The 20,256-nt window shown below is 43.1% G+C and overlaps 1 protein-coding gene across 1 annotated transcript in view; it reads left to right on the plus strand.

Annotated features, from left to right (window-relative positions):
• The window catches only part of LOC135222779 (cytochrome c oxidase assembly factor 7 homolog), a 90,699-nt gene that overhangs the window by 13,397 nt on the left and 57,046 nt on the right, over positions 1-20,256 (plus strand). Inside the window, exon 2 of the mRNA XM_064261044.1 lies at positions 9,598-9,768. Coding sequence (XP_064117114.1) covers positions 9,669-9,768 — 100 coding nt within the window. The 5' untranslated portion in view covers positions 9,598-9,668. The remainder of the gene's footprint in view (positions 1-9,597; positions 9,769-20,256) is intronic.

The raw sequence follows: 20,256 nt of genomic DNA on the forward strand, positions 1-20,256 counted from the left end.
GGACTGGATGGTGTCACTGGACCTTTCAGGACGCTTACTTCCACGTGCCGATCCATCCTTCTTCACGCAAATTTCAAAGATTCATGTGGGGAGGGAAACGTTTTCAGTTCAGGGCCCTATGCTTTGGCTTTCCAACAGCCCCCCAAGTCTTCACTGGGCTGATGAAGAACGTTGCTCAGTGGCTTCATCTCGAGGGAGTGAGGATTTCCCTCTACTTGGACGATTGCTAATCAGGGCCAAGTCCAAGGAGAAATGTCTGGAGGACTTACGATTAACGTTGAATCTAGCAGCTTCTCTGGGTTTGCTAGTGAATTTCGAGAAGTCACAGCTAATCCCCAGTCAGAGCGTATCTATCTGGATTCTGATGGCTTCTCAGGTTTTTCGGGCGTATCCTTCCCCAGAGAGGATACCCGAGGTTCGGAGAAGGTAGCAATCTTTCTAGAGAAAGATGTATGCACAGCGAGGGAGTGGATGAGTCTGTTAGGGACACTCCTCGCTGAAGCAATTCGTTTCTCTAGGGAGGTTGCACCTCAGACCCCTACAGTTCTTCCTGACGAGGAACTGGAACCGAAGATCTCAAGGTCTAAACTTTGCCTACGTTGGTGGCTAGACCCTCTACTGTTCAAGGAAGGCCTTTCCTTGCAGGTTCGGCCCCAACCCCAGCCTAGTGTTATATGCAGAAGCATCGGGACATAGGTTGGGGAGCTACTCTCGGGTCGAGAGAAGTGTCAGGCACCTGGATGGGGGATCAGGTATCCTGGCGCATCAACAAGAAAGAGCTAACAGCGATTTGGTTCGCTCTCAAAACCTTCGAACCCCTCGTAAAGGGAAAGTCAGTTCAGATCAACTCGGACAACACCACAGCCCTGGCTTACATTCGGAAACAGGGGGGGGACTCTCTTTCTGTACGAGACAGCAAGATCGCTCCTCCTGTGGTCGGAGGAAAGGAAGATAAGTCTTCTCACCAGGTTCGTACAGGGAGAAAGAAATGTCAGAGCGGATCTGCTAAGCAGAATGGAATCAAGTCCTTCCCTCAGAGTGGACTCTGCACTCGGACGTATGCCAGGAGCTGTGGAGGACGTGGGGCAGGCCCCATCTCGATCTATTTGCGACCTCCAGGAATGCGAGGATAGATCTATACTGCTCCCCTATTGCGGACCCAAGAGCAGTGGCAATAGATGCATTCCTGATGGATTGGAAAAACCTGGATCTTTATGCGTTCCGACCTTTCAAGATTCTAGGGGAAATGCTAAGGAAGGTTCGCAGCTTCAGAGGGAGCAAGGATGACTTTGATAGCTCCGTTCTGGCCCGCCCACCCACGACTGGTTCACAGAGGTACTGGAATGGCTGGTGGATGTTCCAAGATCCCTACCACTAAGAGTCGATCTGCTCAAACAGCCCCACTTCGACAGGTTTCACAAAAACCTCCCCGCTCTCAGTCTGACTGGATTCAGACTATCAAGAGTCTCGTCAGAGCTAAGGGCTTTTCGGCAAAGTCTGCAAGGGCTATTGCCAATGCACGTAGACCTTCCACATCTAGAGTCTACCAGTCGAAGTGGGATGTTTTTCGACGTTGGTGCAGGACTCATAAAGTTTCCTCCTCCAGTACCTCTGTGTACTCAGATAGCAGATTTCCTTATCTTCCTGAGGGAAAAATGCGGGGTTAGTAGTCTCCACCATCAAGGGCTACAGGAGCATGCTTTCCTCAGTTTTTTGTCATAGAGGATTAAACATATCCGAAGACAAGGACCTCCATGACTTAATCAAATCATTTGAGACGGTTAAAAGAACCTCCTGCTTAGTTCCTAGCTGGAATCTAGACGTCGTGCTGCTCTTCCTGAGGTCCTCAAGATTCGAACCTCCCCATACAGCTTCGTTCAGAGACCTTTCGATGAAGACTTTTTCTCTGTGCGTTAGCTTCAGCGAAGAGAGTCAGCGAGCTGCAGGCTCTAGAAGGTGAGGTAGGTTTCCAGGGAGGCTCCGCGTTTGCTCTTTTCTTCCGGCTTTCCTAGCCAAGAATGAAAACCCTTCTTCACCATGGCCCAGGAGCTTCGAAAGAAATTTAAAAGCTTATCCTCCTTAGTTGGGACAGAAGAGGAGAGATCTCTTTGCCCGGTGAGAAGCCTTGAAATTTTATCTTCAGAGGAAGAGAAAGACTTGCTGCTAATGAGAGTAATCTATGGTGTCTGTAAGGGACCCCAGTAGGCCCTTATCTAAAAATGCCCTCTCATTCTTTATCAGGAATGTTATTAGAGAAGCCCACACATCGTGCAGTCAGCAACAGTTTAGTCTTCTGAAAGTCAAGCGCACGAAAGTACGGGCCATCGCGAACGTCTTGGCTTTCAGAAGAATGTGTCATTGCAAAACCTCATGAAGGCCACTTTTTGGAGGTGTGAATCAGTCTTCTCCAATCACTACCTAAAAGACGTATCGATTACGTATGAAAAGTGTTTTTGGGCTAGGCCCTTACGTATCGGCGGATTTCAGTGCTGGGGCAGGGGCAGGGAGCTGAAAAACACATCCTTTTAATCTTTTTCCCTGTTAGTTTTTAATTTTGTTTTTGGTTGTACGAAGGACGGTTGCAGGATGCAGCTCCTTCTTTCGTACACTAATATTAGTATTTGGTTAGGTGATCGGTTGTGCTTGAGGCTCCTTGCGGTTGGTAGTGATAGGCTCTGGCATGTAAGCGGGTTGATCCCCATTGACCAGACCCTATTTGGATTCTGCCAAGTAAGTGGACTCAGTTCCCATTGGTAGACCCAAAAGAGTTCTTCAGCCATAGGTCACGCCCTCGCTGAGATCCTTTAGCAACGCAGACTAATAGACAGAACTATGAAGTCTTCTGCCTAAATCAGGTAAGAACCAAGGGTTTATATTTTATTCCTTTAACATGTGTTGTCCCACTTTCTAGGTGAGTATGTGTGTCTTTCCCTCCACCAAGGGTGTCAATCAGCTAAGTATATATCTGGCAGGGAAGTTCATGTACAAAAATGATATTGTTAGTATACAATAAAGTTTGTTCATGAAACTTACCTGTCAGATATATATATAGCTGTATTTTCTGAAGTCCGACAGAATTTTAAAAACTTCCGACACACGCAGTGGTCGGCCAGGTGGTTAGTACCCATTCCCGCCGCTGGGAGGCGGGTATCAGGAACCATTCCCATTTTCTATTCATAATTTTCTGTCGCCGGTGCTGAAAACACCTGTTTTCAGTACCTCCGTCTTAGGATTTTGGAAACTTCATTGCCGCTGAAGTATCCTAAGTTGTCTTTTGATTTATTTACTTGGATTTGTGGGATTTGTGGCTAGGCATACGCTATCTTAAATTGATTTGAATTTGATTCATTTTTGCATAAAATATCTGAATCTAGTTAGGCTAGTTTCAGACGGGGTTGTCTGCAAAGATAGGGTGTGGCTACCGAAAGCTTCGGTAGATCCGCACTTGGTATGCACGAGGGGTATGGGTCTTGCTTCTTTGTTGAGATTTGTCATGTAAGGAGTGTGAGACTTTGTCTATTCCGTAAGAAGCGTATGATTCGTATACGCAATTAATAGTAAACAATGATTCCGTAAGGAAGACTAGATTCGTATGTACGCAATTAATCAGTAACAAAAGTCAGGGTAGTGAACCTGCTAACCTTCCTGTAGACTTTATTTTGCCTAACCCTGTAGTATGGCCTACGGGCTATGAATATGTCTACGAGAGGTGCTCGCTCTCCTTCATTGCTGTGAAGTGCTACTTCTGTAATTGTTACTCCTAACCCTGCAGTGTTGCCTTCGGGCCTTAAGCAGTGTCTGTAGAGGAATTGCCCTTTTCTCTGTTACTCTTTCGATTCGTAACTTAGAATCGAAAGCGCTTGCTTTAGAGAGTAAAAGAAGATTGCTTCTCGTCCTCCGAAGCGTCCTCCCCATGCAGGGGTTGGAGCTTCGGAAGGACTCGCGCCCTCTAAATAGAAGCTTTATAGAAGAGGACGCTTCACGTCCCTCTCTCTCTCTCGTTATGCGTTTCAGTGAGAAGTAAGAAGGCGAACGTCGCCTGAACTCGTGTCCGTCTTTCCACCGAGAAATACGTAAAAGAAGTCATAGTAGCAGGAAGCTTTTGAGAGCGGACGCCTGGGACGCTCGGATGGACTCCAGGCGCGCGCGGGCTGCAGGCCAATGCGCGCGCCAGTGGACGCCGAGTCGCGCGCGCCAGGTGTGTCGCCTGGCTGAACGTTTCTGTTGAACTCTTCAAGCTCTTGTTCAGATATGGGCCTAAAGAATTTTTACCTCTACCTTCGGTGATACCTTCTACCTCACCTGCAAAGAATGTGAAGTAGGCAGTGCTCGGAGGAAGCTTAAAGTGAACAGACAACTTCTTCTTCGAAACCCCAGCAAGACATCGGGTTTCGTGAATTCAAGAGGTCTCTGTCAATTAATATTGCTTTTCGCATAGGTGGATGGAGTTAAGGAAAGCTCAAGGGAAGATCTCGTTTGCTCTACCGCAACCTTTGCCAGATGTCCTGCACGTCAGGACTCTCGGCAACGTTCAGTAGGATTCTTGCAAAGGCACTCATCAAAAGGACGCTCTTCAGGAAAGCGCAAGACAGGACTTCCTTTGCCATACTGCCAATAAATTTTAAGCTTTAGCAGGCATTAGTTGTGATACGGGAGAGGAAGCTGTTGGAGAGTTTCTTCCTCTTCCCAGGATAATTTTGCAAGCTTTTTAGCCCATCTGAAAGGGTTTTTCAGATGATAGATTTTGTTAGTTTCTAGTCGGGACTACGCTGCCGAATTGAACATCGTCGTTTCTACCTGCCGTAAGCCCAGTCTCTTAACAGGATTCTTGCCCCTTCCTCGTTTGAGACGGGAATCGGAAAAATTAAATGCTCGACTTCCTGGATTACGTTTTGTCAATTCAGTGACTTTCCCCCATTGACAATATACTATCGTTTTGTCAAGTAAGTGGGATCTCATTGACAAAATATCTCTTTGTCCCGTAAATGGGTTAGTTCTCATTGACAAACATCTCATTAACTTGATATTGCGTAAGCGAATAAGCTCTTATTGACAAGATTCGGAAGAGCTCTCATTCGTCATTCGCAGACTCGTACAAGAAATAGACTTGTAGACTACGTCAATGAACGCTTATGTCCAATAACATAAGAAGCTTGAGCTGACTGCTTCGATTCTTTTAAGTTTTGTTCATGAAACTTGCCTGTCAGATATGTATGTAGCTGTATTTCCGAATTCAGCTATATATATGTCTGCCAGGTAAGTATGAACAAACTTTATTGTGATATAATTTCATATTTTGCCTTGCGTTATTTTACTTCTGGTTGGTTAAAGTCATATACGCTTGCTGTAGTTACCTCTTCGGATGGCAACCGAGAGGTCTATTGTCTATTTAAGGACATTTAATCGTATTCACCCTGCAGCCTTCCAGGAGTTTCCGATTTATCTTTTACGTTGTATGGTAGTGTTCTGACGACACAAACGCATCTATATATTTAGCGTTTTCTGTTTCGCTTAAATATACCAGCTTGAGAGTCTTTTTGCTCAAAAAATAACGGACCTATTTCTTCGTAGAATAGGGTTAGCTGGCAATCAGACATAAAGTTAAGAGACGACGACCGTAAGCTGCTGGCTGCTGCTGTGTCTGACTGTCCAACCGAGCCAGTAACAGATCGTGCGCTGTCATGCGCTGTAGGTTACGTCTCTCTCTCCTGCGGGATTGACTGACTAACCGTATCTCTGTGCTGGCGGTTACGTCTCTCCTGCGGAATTGACTGACTAACTGTATCTCTGTCCTACAATCACAGACTTTAGCCTAAGATTGAGGGGATTTCTTACGTGAATGAATAAATGTTGCATTCGTTTTGCCTTACTATGTTCAACAGAGTTATCTCTTAATCCTTTCGGTGCTCGTTACCGCACGGTATAGAACTACGAGTCTACCGCAACATTGCACTTTTATATGCTCTCTTGCTTAGGCAAAGCGCAGCCTTATTAGGGAAGTAAGCATACTCGGGGAGGGAATGGATGAGCTTGCTGGGGACCATTTCCTTCCTGAAGAAGTTGTTTCCCCGAATAGACTGCAATTCAGACCACAGTTTTTTTCCTACCGGGAAAACTGAAATATTATTCAAGGTCTAGGAATGATTCTGAACATCTCTCAGTGCGTTATGATAGAAAGAAGGTGCTGGACATCTGGATAGAGTTTCCAGAATGTCCTGGGATCTTAATCTGAAAGAAGTAAATGCAATTCGGTCGTCCCTCCAGTCCTCGAAAACGAGTTTTTTGGAACCAGTGGTCCACATCAACTCTGTTTTTCCACAGCTCTCTCATTTCTTAACAAGTATCTTCTCTCGGTCCCTGCTCGAGTTTAGAGAAAGAGCCTATTATAACAACAGGCGTAGAATGTAACGATCCTCTACAGGTTCGTTACAGGATTACAAAAGTCCGTTCGAATCGTCTCGATCGACGGCAGCAACTATTCACTTCCGAGTGGAATCTTTCTTTAGAAGTAAGTTGAGAGTTGTGTAGACTTCAGGGACGCCCTTTCATTACTTCTCTTCGATATGTTGAGGACGAAGAGGCTTCTTCTTCTCTGCTCCCTTATTCTCGATCCGGGATCGGTACCATTAAACGCCATCCTATGATATTGAACGGGGATGGATGTTTAGTCTCTTTCCCCTTTTTCAATCGCTTAGGAAATGTAATAAGAGGATTTATGACGTCACAGGGAGCGACAATGACGCTGATCGCCCATGTTGGCCTTCAGGATCTGGATTCACAGAGGTCACATACTTCCTAGATCACTTTCCAAGGACCTTTTCCGAGAGAGTCGGTCTACTCTAACTCGAAAGGTACCTATAACCTCTCCGCTCTGAGTCTGACTAAGTTCAGACTATCGAGATGTTGACAGGAATACGATTATCCGTCTTCCATTTCCGTCTGAAGAATGGGATAAGCTGGCAGTCACAACTATTAAAGAATATGCAAATATGTTGTTGACGGCCTTTGGGCTCAGAGATTTGCGTCTGTCAAACAACAAGCCCTTCACGATCTTTAGTTCTGTGGAATCTCGAACTCGCCTCACCATCTACTTTTTGTCTCACCTGTTTTCTCGGAGTCAGGCACTCGTGCGAGATCAGGCGACATATAGTAGCCCTGAGTTTTCTTGTTGACGAAGTCGGTTGCGTTTATACACCCCGATATCGTGTAACATGAGACCAGGTTGGACTGTCAGGCATTCTTCCTTCGGGACTGAATCGCCTTTTTGCTCCTCGCTCCTTTCTCCTGGCACCAGAAGCTCGAGTCAGGAGTTGATTCGCTGACGACGTTGGGTTGCGTTGATACACCCCCAAGGTTTGCTTAGATTGAATCGCCCAGGCAGTCCAGACACTCATCCTTCAGTGAAGAATAGTGCCTTATGGTCTTCAGGGTACAGCCTTGGTGTCCTTGATTCGTCTGACTGGTCAACTGGTCGGTCACCTGACTTTAGTACAGACGGACTGACTGTGCATGTCCAGATCGAAGCTTTCAATATGGAACTTAGACGTAGTCTGAAGTTCTTGATGTCCAAAGCAATTTTCGAACCTCTCCTACCTGTTAACTTTCTTGCTGTGATCAGGAAGGCCTTCTTCTAACCACCCTCGATACGACAAAGAGGGTTAGTGAAATTTTAAGCCATCGTCACAAGTTTTTGGCTTTAGAGAACACAAGGCGGTGTGCTCTCTAAGCCTTCCGTTGTGCCTAAGAATGGAAACCCGTTTTGTCCTTGGGCCAGGAGCTTGGAAGCAAGGATGGCACAAGTTAGTGGGCAGGAGCCAGAGAGAGTCCTGTGCCCTGTCGGATCTCTCAAGTTTTATCTACATAAAACTCAAGAAAGTCGAAGTCATTCGGGCAATCTGCAGTGTTCCGAAAAAAAGACCAGACTTGCCCTATCGAAGAACACCCTGGCTTTAGTGTTAAGGAGTTCTTTCAAAAATGCTCCTTCATTGTGTTTGCACAAAGATTTGAAATCTTTTTATCTGAATGCTCACGAGGTGAGGGCGCGGCCTCGGAAGCATTTCAACAGAGCATGGCACTCAGCAACATCCTGAGTACCATGTTTTAGCGAAGCAACTCTGCGAGATATGAAGATGGCATATGAGATCTGCTGCTCGCTAGGGCCATACGTGTCTGCAGACACAATCTTGGGGGCAAGAAGTACCACTCATCCTATCCTGTAGAAAATGGTTAGGAAGAGCTCTTAATTTCTAGTTGTTGAGTCGCCGACAACGGCGGACTTCTTAACTCTTAAGCCTTAGTTAAAACACCCTTAACCTTTGGCTAGGTTGGTCAGGTGGTGATATATATATATATATATCATATAATATATAAGATAATATATATATATATAATATCTATCTATATATATATATATATATTTATATATATATATATATATATATATATATATATTTTATTTTACTTCTTAGCCCTCATGGTATGGTCAATATGGTCTAGTCACGTCGTGGTCTCGCCCCTGTTGACAGATCATCTGGAGTGCACCAGCTATATAGGTCTCTACCTCGCTGGCAACTCTAGTAGCACAAGCAGACTTACGTGGCAGTAACCACGAAGCCAGCTATGCTAACAGGTGGAACCAAGATGTAAATCATCTGCATGCATTTGTTTCCCAAAATCCTTCTATTCTGTCCCTTCCCACCTCCAAAGGTGGGATTCAGCTATATATATATCTGACAGGTAAGTTTCATGAACAAAATGATATTGTTATGATACAATAAAGTTTGTTCATACTTACCTGGCAGATATATATAATCAAGTACCCACCCACCTCCTCCCCTCAGGGGACAGTGGAAATAAAAATTATGAATTAGGAAAATGGGAATGGTTCCTGATACCCGCCTCCCAGCGGCGGGAATGGGTACTAACCACCATGGCCGACCACTGCGTGTGTCGGAAGTTTTAAAACTTCTGTCGGACTTCAGAAAATACAGCTATATATATATCTGCCAGGTAAGTATGAACAAACTTTATTGTATCATAACAATATCATTTTTGTACATACTTACCTGGCAGATATATACGATTAATGGCCCACCCAGCCTCCCCTCAGGAGACAGGTGGAAGAAAATAATCTGACAAGAAGGGGGACTGGTTCTTACACCCGCCACCCAGCGGCGGGTAAGGTAGATCACCTGACCTACCTGTAGCGTGTGCCGCGAGTTTTGAATTTTCTGTCGTGACGTCAGAGACATAAGCTAAGTATATATCTGCCAGGTAAGTATGTACAAAACTTTATTGTATACTAACAATATCATTTTTTGATAACAAATAAACCTGAGGCTCTTTATATGAATTGGCCACTATCATCTGGCACCTGGACCAAAAAGCTAAGTGAACTGCATACTGACAGAAGGCCAGGGTTTCACCCTACTTTCAGTAGTTAACCACCTTGTCAGTAAGTTTAATGGCCATTCTAGCTCACATTTGCAAGTTAAACTTACATAATAAAAAAAAATAAAATTACTTTTAGAATTTGTTTTACAATATTTTACCATTTTTATATATCTACTAATAGAGATAATTTACAAATTTTTTCAGATATGGCAGTTACTATCATCATTTTCAAGAATTAACATTCCTATTGTAAAGTGTTAGGAAAGTATGATAAAATGGCATTTGATTTAAAAAAAGAGGAGGATGTTAAAGAATTCCTTGACAATCTCGGAATAGAATATAGATTTGGCTGCTTCAGCGAGAAGAAACCAGACAGTAAGTAAATTTACATCCTTTTAAGAACAGCATTTCTGATTAATTATTTTTTTCACTTTGTTAATTTGAAAAAATCTAATACAGCCCAAGGCCCTCTTGGAGAATGGGGAAATTCAGATAAGGAAGAGTAAAAAATCTACGGATGTTCAAGGGTAACTCCATACCTTCCCTTCCCCTACTTTGCAAATTTTTTTGGTAGTCGCTGTTGAGTCCTCAAGGAGTTACCCTCCCTGATGTGCTAGCGCTCTCCATGGTGACTAGACTAATATCAAAGAAATATCTTTTAGCTTGGTCTTGCTGCTGGATTTTGTGTTGTATGATAAACAACATGACACGTGACAGTGTAATGGACTCTAAGACAAGAGGGTATTTTTTCCCGCATCAAAATCTGGAAGGAGTGAGGAATGTGCATGAGCATTGGCCATCTTGTTTACAACCGGGCGGGTTAAAAGACAATGAACCATTACTCTCTGTTGGTCAGTGTATTATGATCCCTTGCCCAAATCCAATGCCTTTTCATCAAGGAAGTTGGAGGGTTTTGAGGACAACAGCAACTACCAAAAATAGGTTTTTCCTACGTTAAATCCTGTTTTTTGATACTGTAGTCGCCTGTGTCATCCTCAAGGAGCTTTAAAAAGAAATTGCCAGGTGACAAAAGGCTTAAGCTCTCAAACTTTTAATCCCAACAACGCAGAGAGAAAAGTAAACCATTTCTGGTCTGAGGTCAAGCCACAAGTTTTGGTAACAAAAAACAAGAAACTAAACAAGAACTTACATTTTTAGGGTGAAGTTCTGTAGTGATTTACCTAAGTATGCTGGGTATGGTTGTGGTCTTGTTACACCTTCCCTAGTGATAATCAGCATACCCACCCATTAGGAAGACCCCTGGTTTTCCGCTGTAGCGCCTAAGGGGTCAGGACTAACCATACCACCTACTAATACATAGAGTAGTCGAATTTATTCAAGCTTGTGGCAGTAATGTTTTAAGAATACTGTCCCTGATGACCACCCCGTACATTTGGCAACCAACCATACATTTGGAGACCTTCGAAAGAGAGATATCTGAGGAAGGCCAACAAATTACTTTCCTAATATCATACAACCTAGGAAAGGAATGTGGGTTTGCCTTTTTAATTAGGGACACAAAAGTTATTCTTAGCTGTTGTAGAGAAAGTGGTTTATATTTGTGCTAGGGTGTAGGGAAATTGGACCTTCTGGGATGTTAGCCATGACCTCTAGGTAAACCTTAAGTGCTTGAACTTGGCATAATATTTTGTCTGCTAAATTGAGTTTTCTTATAGGAATAGATTTTTTTCATAATTGGCCAGGGAACAATAATAATTGATTATCAGCAGTTTGTGTAATATATCGACCCCATATAAGAGAACCCAGTTCACTAATACTGGCTTCTTATACTAACTCAATTAGGATGATTGCCTTTTTGTAGCATGTGAGTTGCAGTTGTATTAGGTCTGCTGAAGTGAGGGGTAGATAGAAGTCTTAAGTACTTTTATTAGGGACCAGGCAATTGGAAGTCTTTCGGAAGCGGGTCTTTGTAGAGCAAAAGACCGCAGAATGGGAGTGACAACTTTATTTTGGAGTCGGACCCAGATCCATAAAGCAAGGGTTCCATTAATGCTGCATTCTATGCCATGATTGTTGTAACCATAAAATGTTTGTCTTCAAAAATGTATATAGGAAAATTTTAAAATGTTTCTATAGAAATCTCAATTAGGCTCCCAGTATGGATATAATATAACCAAATCTTCCGTACAGACTGTTATTGCTGGATAGATGATGTCCATAATTATTTGAGATGAATCTTACCTACTGTTAAATTTAGCTATATCTCCCCCCGCCAATTAGGTGAGTCGGCATTCAAACAAAAAAATCGAATGGCTGCCCAGATGAGTGTCTAGTTTACCTGTTCACCACCAGGTGTGTTTCGAATGTTTTAGCTCGTCAGAATTCTCCTTGCCGCCATTGCGGCTAGGCGATTGTTGGTATTCTATGAAGTTTGGCTGTTTTACATCTGTTTACGGTATTGCAATTTCATTTTCTTAGGATATCTTCCACCAGAAGTAAAATCAATGTTTTGGTGTAACCAGGATGGTGAAATTGGAAGTTTATCAACATTCCTTTGTACTGGCAGCGGTACAGGGTGTGATTTTGGAACTACTAGATGTGAAGAATGTAGGGAATTGTTCTGAGAAATTTATGCCTGAATATGTCAGATATAGGAAGACTGGAACTAATAGATTGCGAAAACAATTAGTTAGATCAGGGCTTAAACCTGTCAGGCTATCCCTACTCAGACTAGGCATTTTAGTAGGCTAGTATTGACTTCCATTGTAGCGCCGCCTTCTACTCCCCATTCAGTTCAGGAAAAGCGTAGCGAGAAGTTAGAACATTAACCTATTTTTAGTTCTAATAAAATTTGAACTTAGTTCGTGACGGGAACGTTCTGAATCCCTCCAGTGTGCGCTCATTTTCGCGTTCCATGTTAGAAGTAAGGTGTTGGTGCCCTCGTCTGTACGTAGCCCGAGCCTGGGACTGCCCTACTACAGTTGGAAACGTCCGCTGCCAGGGAACCGGGTCGGTTCTCGGGATGATGGGATTCTGTGCCCTCCAATACCTACTTCGCCCTTTTCATGGTCTGAATCTCGTTTAAAACGTTCTCCAAAGGACCGTTAAAGATTTCACATAAGGACCGTTTCGGTAAGCGTTAATGCTTGCTCCGTAGGCGCATTCTGTCGTCTTCAACACCTAGTTTGAGGTGTTAGCATGCATAGGCTTAATAATATATGATATAGGTGTAGACATTTTATTGAGATGATAATGTATCTGTAGCGAGTTTTACACGTTTAGATATGTCGACTCGGTCGACTGTTCATCTCTCATGTTTTGGTCATTCTAAATTCTTGTATGCTAGCATATTCCTTTTTCTTTGTAATGCTTGTGTTTGTTCCTTGCGTGCTTCCTCTTCGGCTATCGGCAAATCTCTTACTACTGCCTCGATTAATGTTTCTCTTTCAAGTCTACACTGTCTGTAGTATCTACAGTTCTCGCCGAGTTAGATATTCTAGCTTCAGAGATTTCTAACTTAGTTTCATATAGGAATGCTTTCAAGTATGTACGGTCGCTTTCGGACGAGGCGGGAGCGTTGTTGTAACTCCTCTCCCACCGCCTCCCACTTTTGGCGCCTGGTTCTCTCTCTCTGTCGACTCGTGCGGACTGCGGACCGGGGTTCCCAGACGTACGATAATTTGACCCTTTGTACGTTAAAGGGTTATTAATCAAAATACGATAATTTGAAGAGATTTGGTATGATAATTTGGTCTGATACATATGGGAACCCTGCTGTGGACATTGTTGACTCGTGTGAACGCAGTTGAATCGTGCGGAGTGCGAACTTGGCCGAGTCTCGAGTCGCTTAAACTGTCTTGCTCTCATTGAGTTGTGGTGGATTCGTTACAGCACTTAGCTACTGTCACCTCTCATTGATATGTGTCGCTTTTTGTCGCCAAGGGTTGCGGAGAAAGAGCAATCCTTTAAGCTCTTTGTTTACCTCCTGTCGGCAGCGGTCTCCTTCAGTTGCCCGCTGATGGAAGAAGAGTTTGAATGGAATCAGAGGAACTCGTTTTGGGCCGGTCGGCGTTTGTTGCCACATTACGCCTTCCTGTATTCTCATTTTGTTGAGGATAGAGGCCACATAGAGAATATATCTTGATTGTCTTAGGTATTTTGGCGAGCATATTTTGGCGCACTCTAAATATTGGAGAAGAGAACCAATGCTTTCTCCAATTTGAGAGCATTTCGTAACTTTTCTTGTCCTCGGACACAATCTCCCTTTGTGTCTGCCTTGGCTTATCATCTTGTCTTTTAAAGTCGCGGAGAGCCGAAGGCTGCCTTTTCCTGTACAACACTTATTGGTCCTTTAACCGACTTTAATAGGAGGATCGCTTTCTTTCTCTTTCCTGTGGGGAAAAGAACTCGAGACAGTCAGACATGCTGATGGATTTTCAGTCTAACTTGAGTTATTATCTTCTATTTACGTTGTCTCGTCTCTGCGACTTCTTAGAGAGGTGGAGACACCAACCCAGCGGGAGTTTTTAGCGAGGAAACAAGTAACTAAAACAAGTAACTCATTTCTGATGCTGCAGGGTAATGTCCTCATGCTTATTTTCACTCTGTTTGGAAGTGAGAACACTTTTGCTTCCTGTCTGATTATGCAGTTTGGGATTATCTATTACGTAGTAGTCTTATTTTATACCTTTCGGGGATAAGTGCAGATTCAGGTTCTGGGATATGGACAGTTGCAGCCTCCTAACATGTATGGAGAGACTTGGGACCAGTATGTTATATGGTGGAGACGGTGAAGGGCAGTTGTGATTCTTTTTGATTGTCCTCCACTGGTATATTCTCCTTCTTATAGCTTCCTTTGTCTTCAGCAGAGATCTCTCATAAGTCTTTTAGTAGGAGATTGTATATAGAGGGAATGATGGTCCAAGGGTAATTCCTTAAGGGGGCCGGCTGGCTAATGCCGTTTTTTAACGACAGGACTTTGACATTCATACCACTTAATAAGGTGACTTGGGACATCTCCAAACCGCATATGATTTTCGCCTCTGACCTTTGGTTTTGTGACGCCAGGGCAATTTATCCCGAAAATAACCATTTTTCAAATTCTATCTCCTTCCTTGATATTTAATATTAAGACCTGGGATTACTACCATATATAGACCTGATGTAGACGTCCAATCAAATGGAGAGTTTTTTTTCTAAAAGTCATTTTTTTGCTAGATATGAATTTTTCAATATGGTAAAAAAATAAACCCTATAAATCACGAGAAAAAAATTTATAAAAAAAAAAGACGAAACAAAAATTGGAAAAAAGGGCTCTATTTGATTGTTCTATAATGTCTTTCAGAGTTATATACCAAATTCCAATGTTATAGCTTTAAAACTAAGTGAGGAGATAGATTTTGAAGATAGTTTTGAGATACGGGCGTTCAAAGTTTTCCTTGCGTTATTTTCTATAACAAAGAACAAAGTTAATAAATAATGATTATTATGAATGTCATATTTCTTTTTTGCTTGTTAATAAACCAAAACTATTTATGTATCATAATTAATCATAAAATGATGATCCCTTTGCTCATATATCGTAGCCATGGGGCACTGCTTGAGGCAAGATGGGGCACTCCTTCCTACGTAACCCCCTCTCTCCCCTTCACTACTCGGCTTATTACAGCGAATTTTCTTCTGTATGTTAGCGCGAGATGTTTTCCTTGTATTTTCCTCTTTGGCATGATGACATTCTTGCCGAAACAAAGATAAACAAACGTAAATGCAAGAGAATGTCAGAGGTGAAACTTGAAGGTGTACTCTTTTTACAAAGACAATTTAATAAATCATGATTATTATGAATTTCATATTCCATTTTGGGTATTAAAAAACCAAAACTATGTTATTTATCATAAATGAAGATCTCTTTGCTCAAAGATCGTAGCCTTGGGCACATTGTGACGTGTGCTGTCAGACAAGAAGGGGGCGTTACTAGGCGACCCTCCCCTCTCTCTTCACTAACTACGCGTATATTACGATATTCTGTAATAATACTTGAGCGATTTTTCTTCGTCTGTATGTTAGCGAGATGTTTTCCTTGTCTTTTCCTCATTGGCATGATGAACTTCTTGCTGAAACATACATAAACATACGTAAATGCAAGCGAATGTCATGAGGTGAAACTCGAACGTGTAATCTACTTGAAGTCTATGGTCCAACTGATTCATGATTGAACCAGATACTCGCAGTAACTCGCTTCTGCGAGCCACGGAATCTCTACAGATGCCATTTCTCACAATTTCTTTGCCAATAATTATTAAAATTTACGATAACAGAAGAAATATTGCATTTTCTTGTACGGATGAATGTTTTAGGCTTATTGAGTTATGTTTACTAATTACCCTGTAACTGCGAAAGTAAGAGGAATTTTGACGAAATATTTCATATACGTATTCTCAATTGCCATATGAAGCTCCATGAATTTTTTCATGACTTTGCATTTTTCGCCCTATACCACCATATAAAGGGGTTCCGGCCGGCCCCCTTAAGAAGACACCCATAAGTAATTGGAGATATTCTTCAACATTTGGAGACTGAATAACAGTAAGTGTCTGCCCATATACTTGTTGGTTTCACATAAGTGACTTACCAAACAATTACATTAGCTGTATGCCTTCTTACCTGGCAGTCGAAAATTCAAATTCCTGGCGGCGGTAGCGCCATTGTTCGTGTAGGTGATACAGATCCTGCCCACTTTCGGGAATACCTGGTACTGCTGAGCCTAAGATTCGCTTCATTTTCTGCCGGCCATGGGGTAACACCGGTGGTTTGTTGTTGCAGTCGACTTTCGTCGCCATTGTGGATTTTTTCTTTTTGGTGATGTACAATTTCTTGGTTGGCTTTTTTGCTTCATCAGTTAGCTGCCTAGTTATTAACGAATTATTACGAAGATGTCTGATGCTAGTTCTTCTTCAGTTAAGTTTTGCAGCAGTGGTTGCAAAACTAGATTAGCTAAACTATGTTACGATCCGCACTCCAAATGTGTTAAATGTAGGGGTCAGTGCTGTAGCAAGGAATTAACTTGTGATGAGTGCCGTAGTTTAGATGAACAAGGTTGGAAGACTTTTCAAGCTCATTTGGATAAGATGGACAAAGATAGGAAAAGGAAAGCAGCTCTTAGAGCGGGTAGTAAAACTAGAGTAGAGACATCTCCCGTGCCTTCAGAGGCAAACAAACCGTCACTATCTTCTCCACTTTTATCGAATATTTCACCTATTGATAGTCCTCCAACTTCAGTACCAATTACTCCAGACCAGGTATCCCATGTTTCCGATCCCAGCACCATTTCCTTGTTAGAGTCCAAGATGGACAAGAAATTTGAGTTCCTGGCAAAATCCGTTATGGATTTGGGTATGTCATTTCGTGCGTTCGTAGAGAAGTCAAGTGAAAAGGCCAGTGTTAGGCCAAGTGTCAGTGTCGTGTCCGAGGAGGCGGCTGTCCGTTCCCCCTGTTCTCCTAGACGAAGGTCACTGTCATACTCCCCAGCGAGTCCTGGGAGAAGACATACCGGAGGTCGAAGGGAGACAGGGGGAGTTTGCCCACGGTTAGTCGCCGACTCCGTCGACGTAGTCGACTCGCGAGTGTCCAGGAAACGCCGTTGGAAAGGCGTAGATATCAGTGACGTGCGGTTGTCGTCTGACCCGGAAGTGCAGTCGCCTGTGTTGAGGCGAGAAGTGTGGTGTGATTTAGTGTCACGTCCGTTGAAGAGACATGCCCAGCGTACGAGAGGGATGTCGCCGCCTGTTAAGAAATCCAAGGAGCACTAGAGTCCACAACCTTCCTGCAGTTTCGCACCGGACCAGGTTTTCCGGGAAGATCATCAGTCCTCTTCGGATAGCGTAACTTCGGACGGAGTCAGATGCTCACATGCGTCACAGCGCTCGCGCGCATGCGAGACTGCCTCGCCTCGTTGTGTATCGATAGTTCATTCGCCTCGATGAGTTTCGACTCGTTTGCCCCATTCGTCTCGAACTGTTTCGACTCGTTCGCCTTGAGCTGCTTCGACTCGCTCGCCTCATACGTCTCGAGCTGTTTCGACTCGTGCGCCTCATTCGCCTCGAGCTGCTTCGACTCGTTCGCCTCATACGTCTCGAGCTGTTTCGACTCGTGTGCCTCATTCGCCTCGAGCTGCTTCGACTCGTTCGCCTCATACGTCTCGTGTTGTTTCGACTCCCAATCGTTCGTTTTCGAAGAAGAGCCGTGACAGCCATGACTTCGTCTTCGCCTAAGGATGATGCGAAGGCAAAACCCTTGCTAGAGGATTCCTCTTTGGATTCCTTTAAACATCAACTTCAAGAATTGATGGTCTTTTTAAAGAAGACAACGAGCCAGACGGAAGAGGAAGACGGGGTATCGGCCGTCCTGTTGGAAGAGGAAACTCAAGACCAGGATGCGAAGCCCTCTTCTGCTTATTCTAGTCTGTTAAGGTTTCTTTTACAGACTTATCCGGATTTTTTTTAACCTGCTTCGCCTTCTTCACGTCCGTCGATGTTTGTGAAGGATAGGAGATCAGCGCCTTCGGGGTTACCGAAACTAGTTCTTTCTCAGTCCTCGAAGAAAGTACTGAAGGATGTAGGAGAGTGGCTTGCTAAGAAGAGGGAGTCAGGCAAGGCTTCGTTCGCTTTTCCTCCATCGATGCTGCAGAATAAAACCTACAGGTTTTATGCGACAGGAGAAGTTCCTTCTTTGGAAGTTTCTGCCTCCTCCCAAGGACACTTCTCCGGTCTTGTGGACTCAAGCAGAAGAGCAGCGTTCTCGGCTGCGAAAGTGTTGTTCTCTTCACCCGAGTTGGATCACCTGGTGAAGAACTTATACAAGTTGATCGAAGTCTTCAGTTTTCTGGATTGGACTATTGCAGCGTTAGCCAGAAAAATTGATAGTGGAATGGGCAAAAGATCAATTCTACTATCATTCGCTGTTCTATTCCAGCAAGTAAGAGGAAAAGCCGTTTAAGCATCCTCCTTTCTGAGCTGAGACCTTCATGTATGGATTTTTTTTAGTAGTATTTCCTACTGTGAAAACTACTCGCCCAACATTTCTAGGTACCTAGTGCAAAAATATAAATTTTCATAATAAAATTTATTATTTGGATACTGTCATGGTAATTGCTTTATAGCAAAGAATTACAAGTTAAAGGAAAGGAAAACGCACCTTTGAGAAGTTCTGCAGCATGGAGGCTTTCGTGCACGTGTTGGAGGCGCTTGTTCTCGCGGTTGTTCTGGAATCGTCAGGCGTGTTGTGGAGCGCAACACGCGCCAAAGTGCCGTGAGAAACGCAGCAAAATATGATGCAATATTCCTTCGAGATTCTTCTAAATCATTCCCATCGTCTTGGGAGCCTGTGACATTCGCTGGTAAGCCCCGCCACCAGAATGCCTTATAAATATGACTGACGAAGTAGGAGAAGAGAGAGATCATTACTTAGTCACAGAGAGATCATCAGTAAGAGTCACAGATCAGATTATCAGTGAGAGCCCAGCAGCAGAGATCAGAGATCATCAGAGAGAGATAAGAGAAGAAGGAACAGACGAAGGATCAGAGAGGAAAAGGCGCTCGAGAATTTGGTCGGATTCTGGCCAAGTCGTCGGGGAGTGGACGACCGAGGCATTTCGATGTAGAGCAAGAGTTCAGGGAAGAAACGTTCTACTTCAAGTATCAAGAGTAGACATTGTTTTCTGCAATACGGAGTCAAGTAGACGCCAGAAGTTACAGTTCTCCTTTTGTGAAGCCACCGCTTCGAGCATAGATCTCCGACCGCGCAAAACTTTTTATGTAAATAGGAGATACCATTCTGCATTTATCTTTGTTAGTAAGCTTGTAAATAAACCTTTGTTGTATTTGTGTATCTTTCTATATTCGTATCCTCAGTTTTAACTGTTGGTGTTGAATTCTTTTTGTTTATCATAATATCGAACTTGGAGTGGACCTCTCTCAGCTCCTAACATTGTGGCGACCAAAATGAGTGAGATGGTGAAAGAGTTTATTGAGTTGGGTAAGCTACTGGGTCTAGAGGGGAATGATCTCTGTGAGTATGTTGAAAAGAAAGAAAGAGAGAGAGGAAAGAGCAGCTGAGAGGGAAGTGCAGCAAGCGAGAGAAGCAATGAAAATGCAGCAAGAGAAAGAGAGAAGCAATGAAAATGCAGCAAGAGAGAGAAGTAATGAAAATGCAGCAAGAGAGAGAAATGTTGGTAATACAGCAGGAAGAAAGAGAGAAAGATTGTATGCATGAGTTGGAAATTGCTCGGTTAAGACAAAGTACATACTCGTAACAGTCGGACAGACGAAAACGGAGCTGATAGGTTAGGTATGAGTGCAGTGTTGAAATTAGTACCAAAGTTTGATGAGGAAGATGTTACGACATATTTCATGTGTTTTGAGAAGTTAATGGAAAGAGTAGGTTCTCCTAAAGAAATGTGGACTTTATATTTACAGTCAGTTTTGAGTGGTAGGGCACTTACTGTGTATAGTTGCATGTCTAAGGAGGAATGTGATGATTATGATATTGTGAAAGAAACTGTTCTTAGCGCGTACAGGTTAGTACCGGAGGCTTACCGTAAGAAATTTAGAAATTTGAGAAAGGATGAGAATATTATGTATGTAGAATAAGGTAAGAAGTTAGAAAGGCTGTTTTTTGATTGGTTAACTTCTGCTAAAGTTGAGGATTTTGATGGTTTGAAGAACTTAGTGTTGTTAGAAAACTTCAAAGATAACATATCCCCTGAGATTAAGCTTTGTATAGAAGATAGGCGAGAAGTATCTTTCACAGGAGCAACTAGGTTAGCAGACAAATATAGTCTAACTCATAATTTGAGTGTTAGTAAGAAACGAAATGATCCTTCGTCTGGTAGAGTACAAAGCAGTA

This window comes from Macrobrachium nipponense, chromosome 8, assembly GCF_015104395.2.
Source record: "Macrobrachium nipponense isolate FS-2020 chromosome 8, ASM1510439v2, whole genome shotgun sequence".
Taxonomy (NCBI): domain Eukaryota; kingdom Metazoa; phylum Arthropoda; class Malacostraca; order Decapoda; family Palaemonidae; genus Macrobrachium; species Macrobrachium nipponense.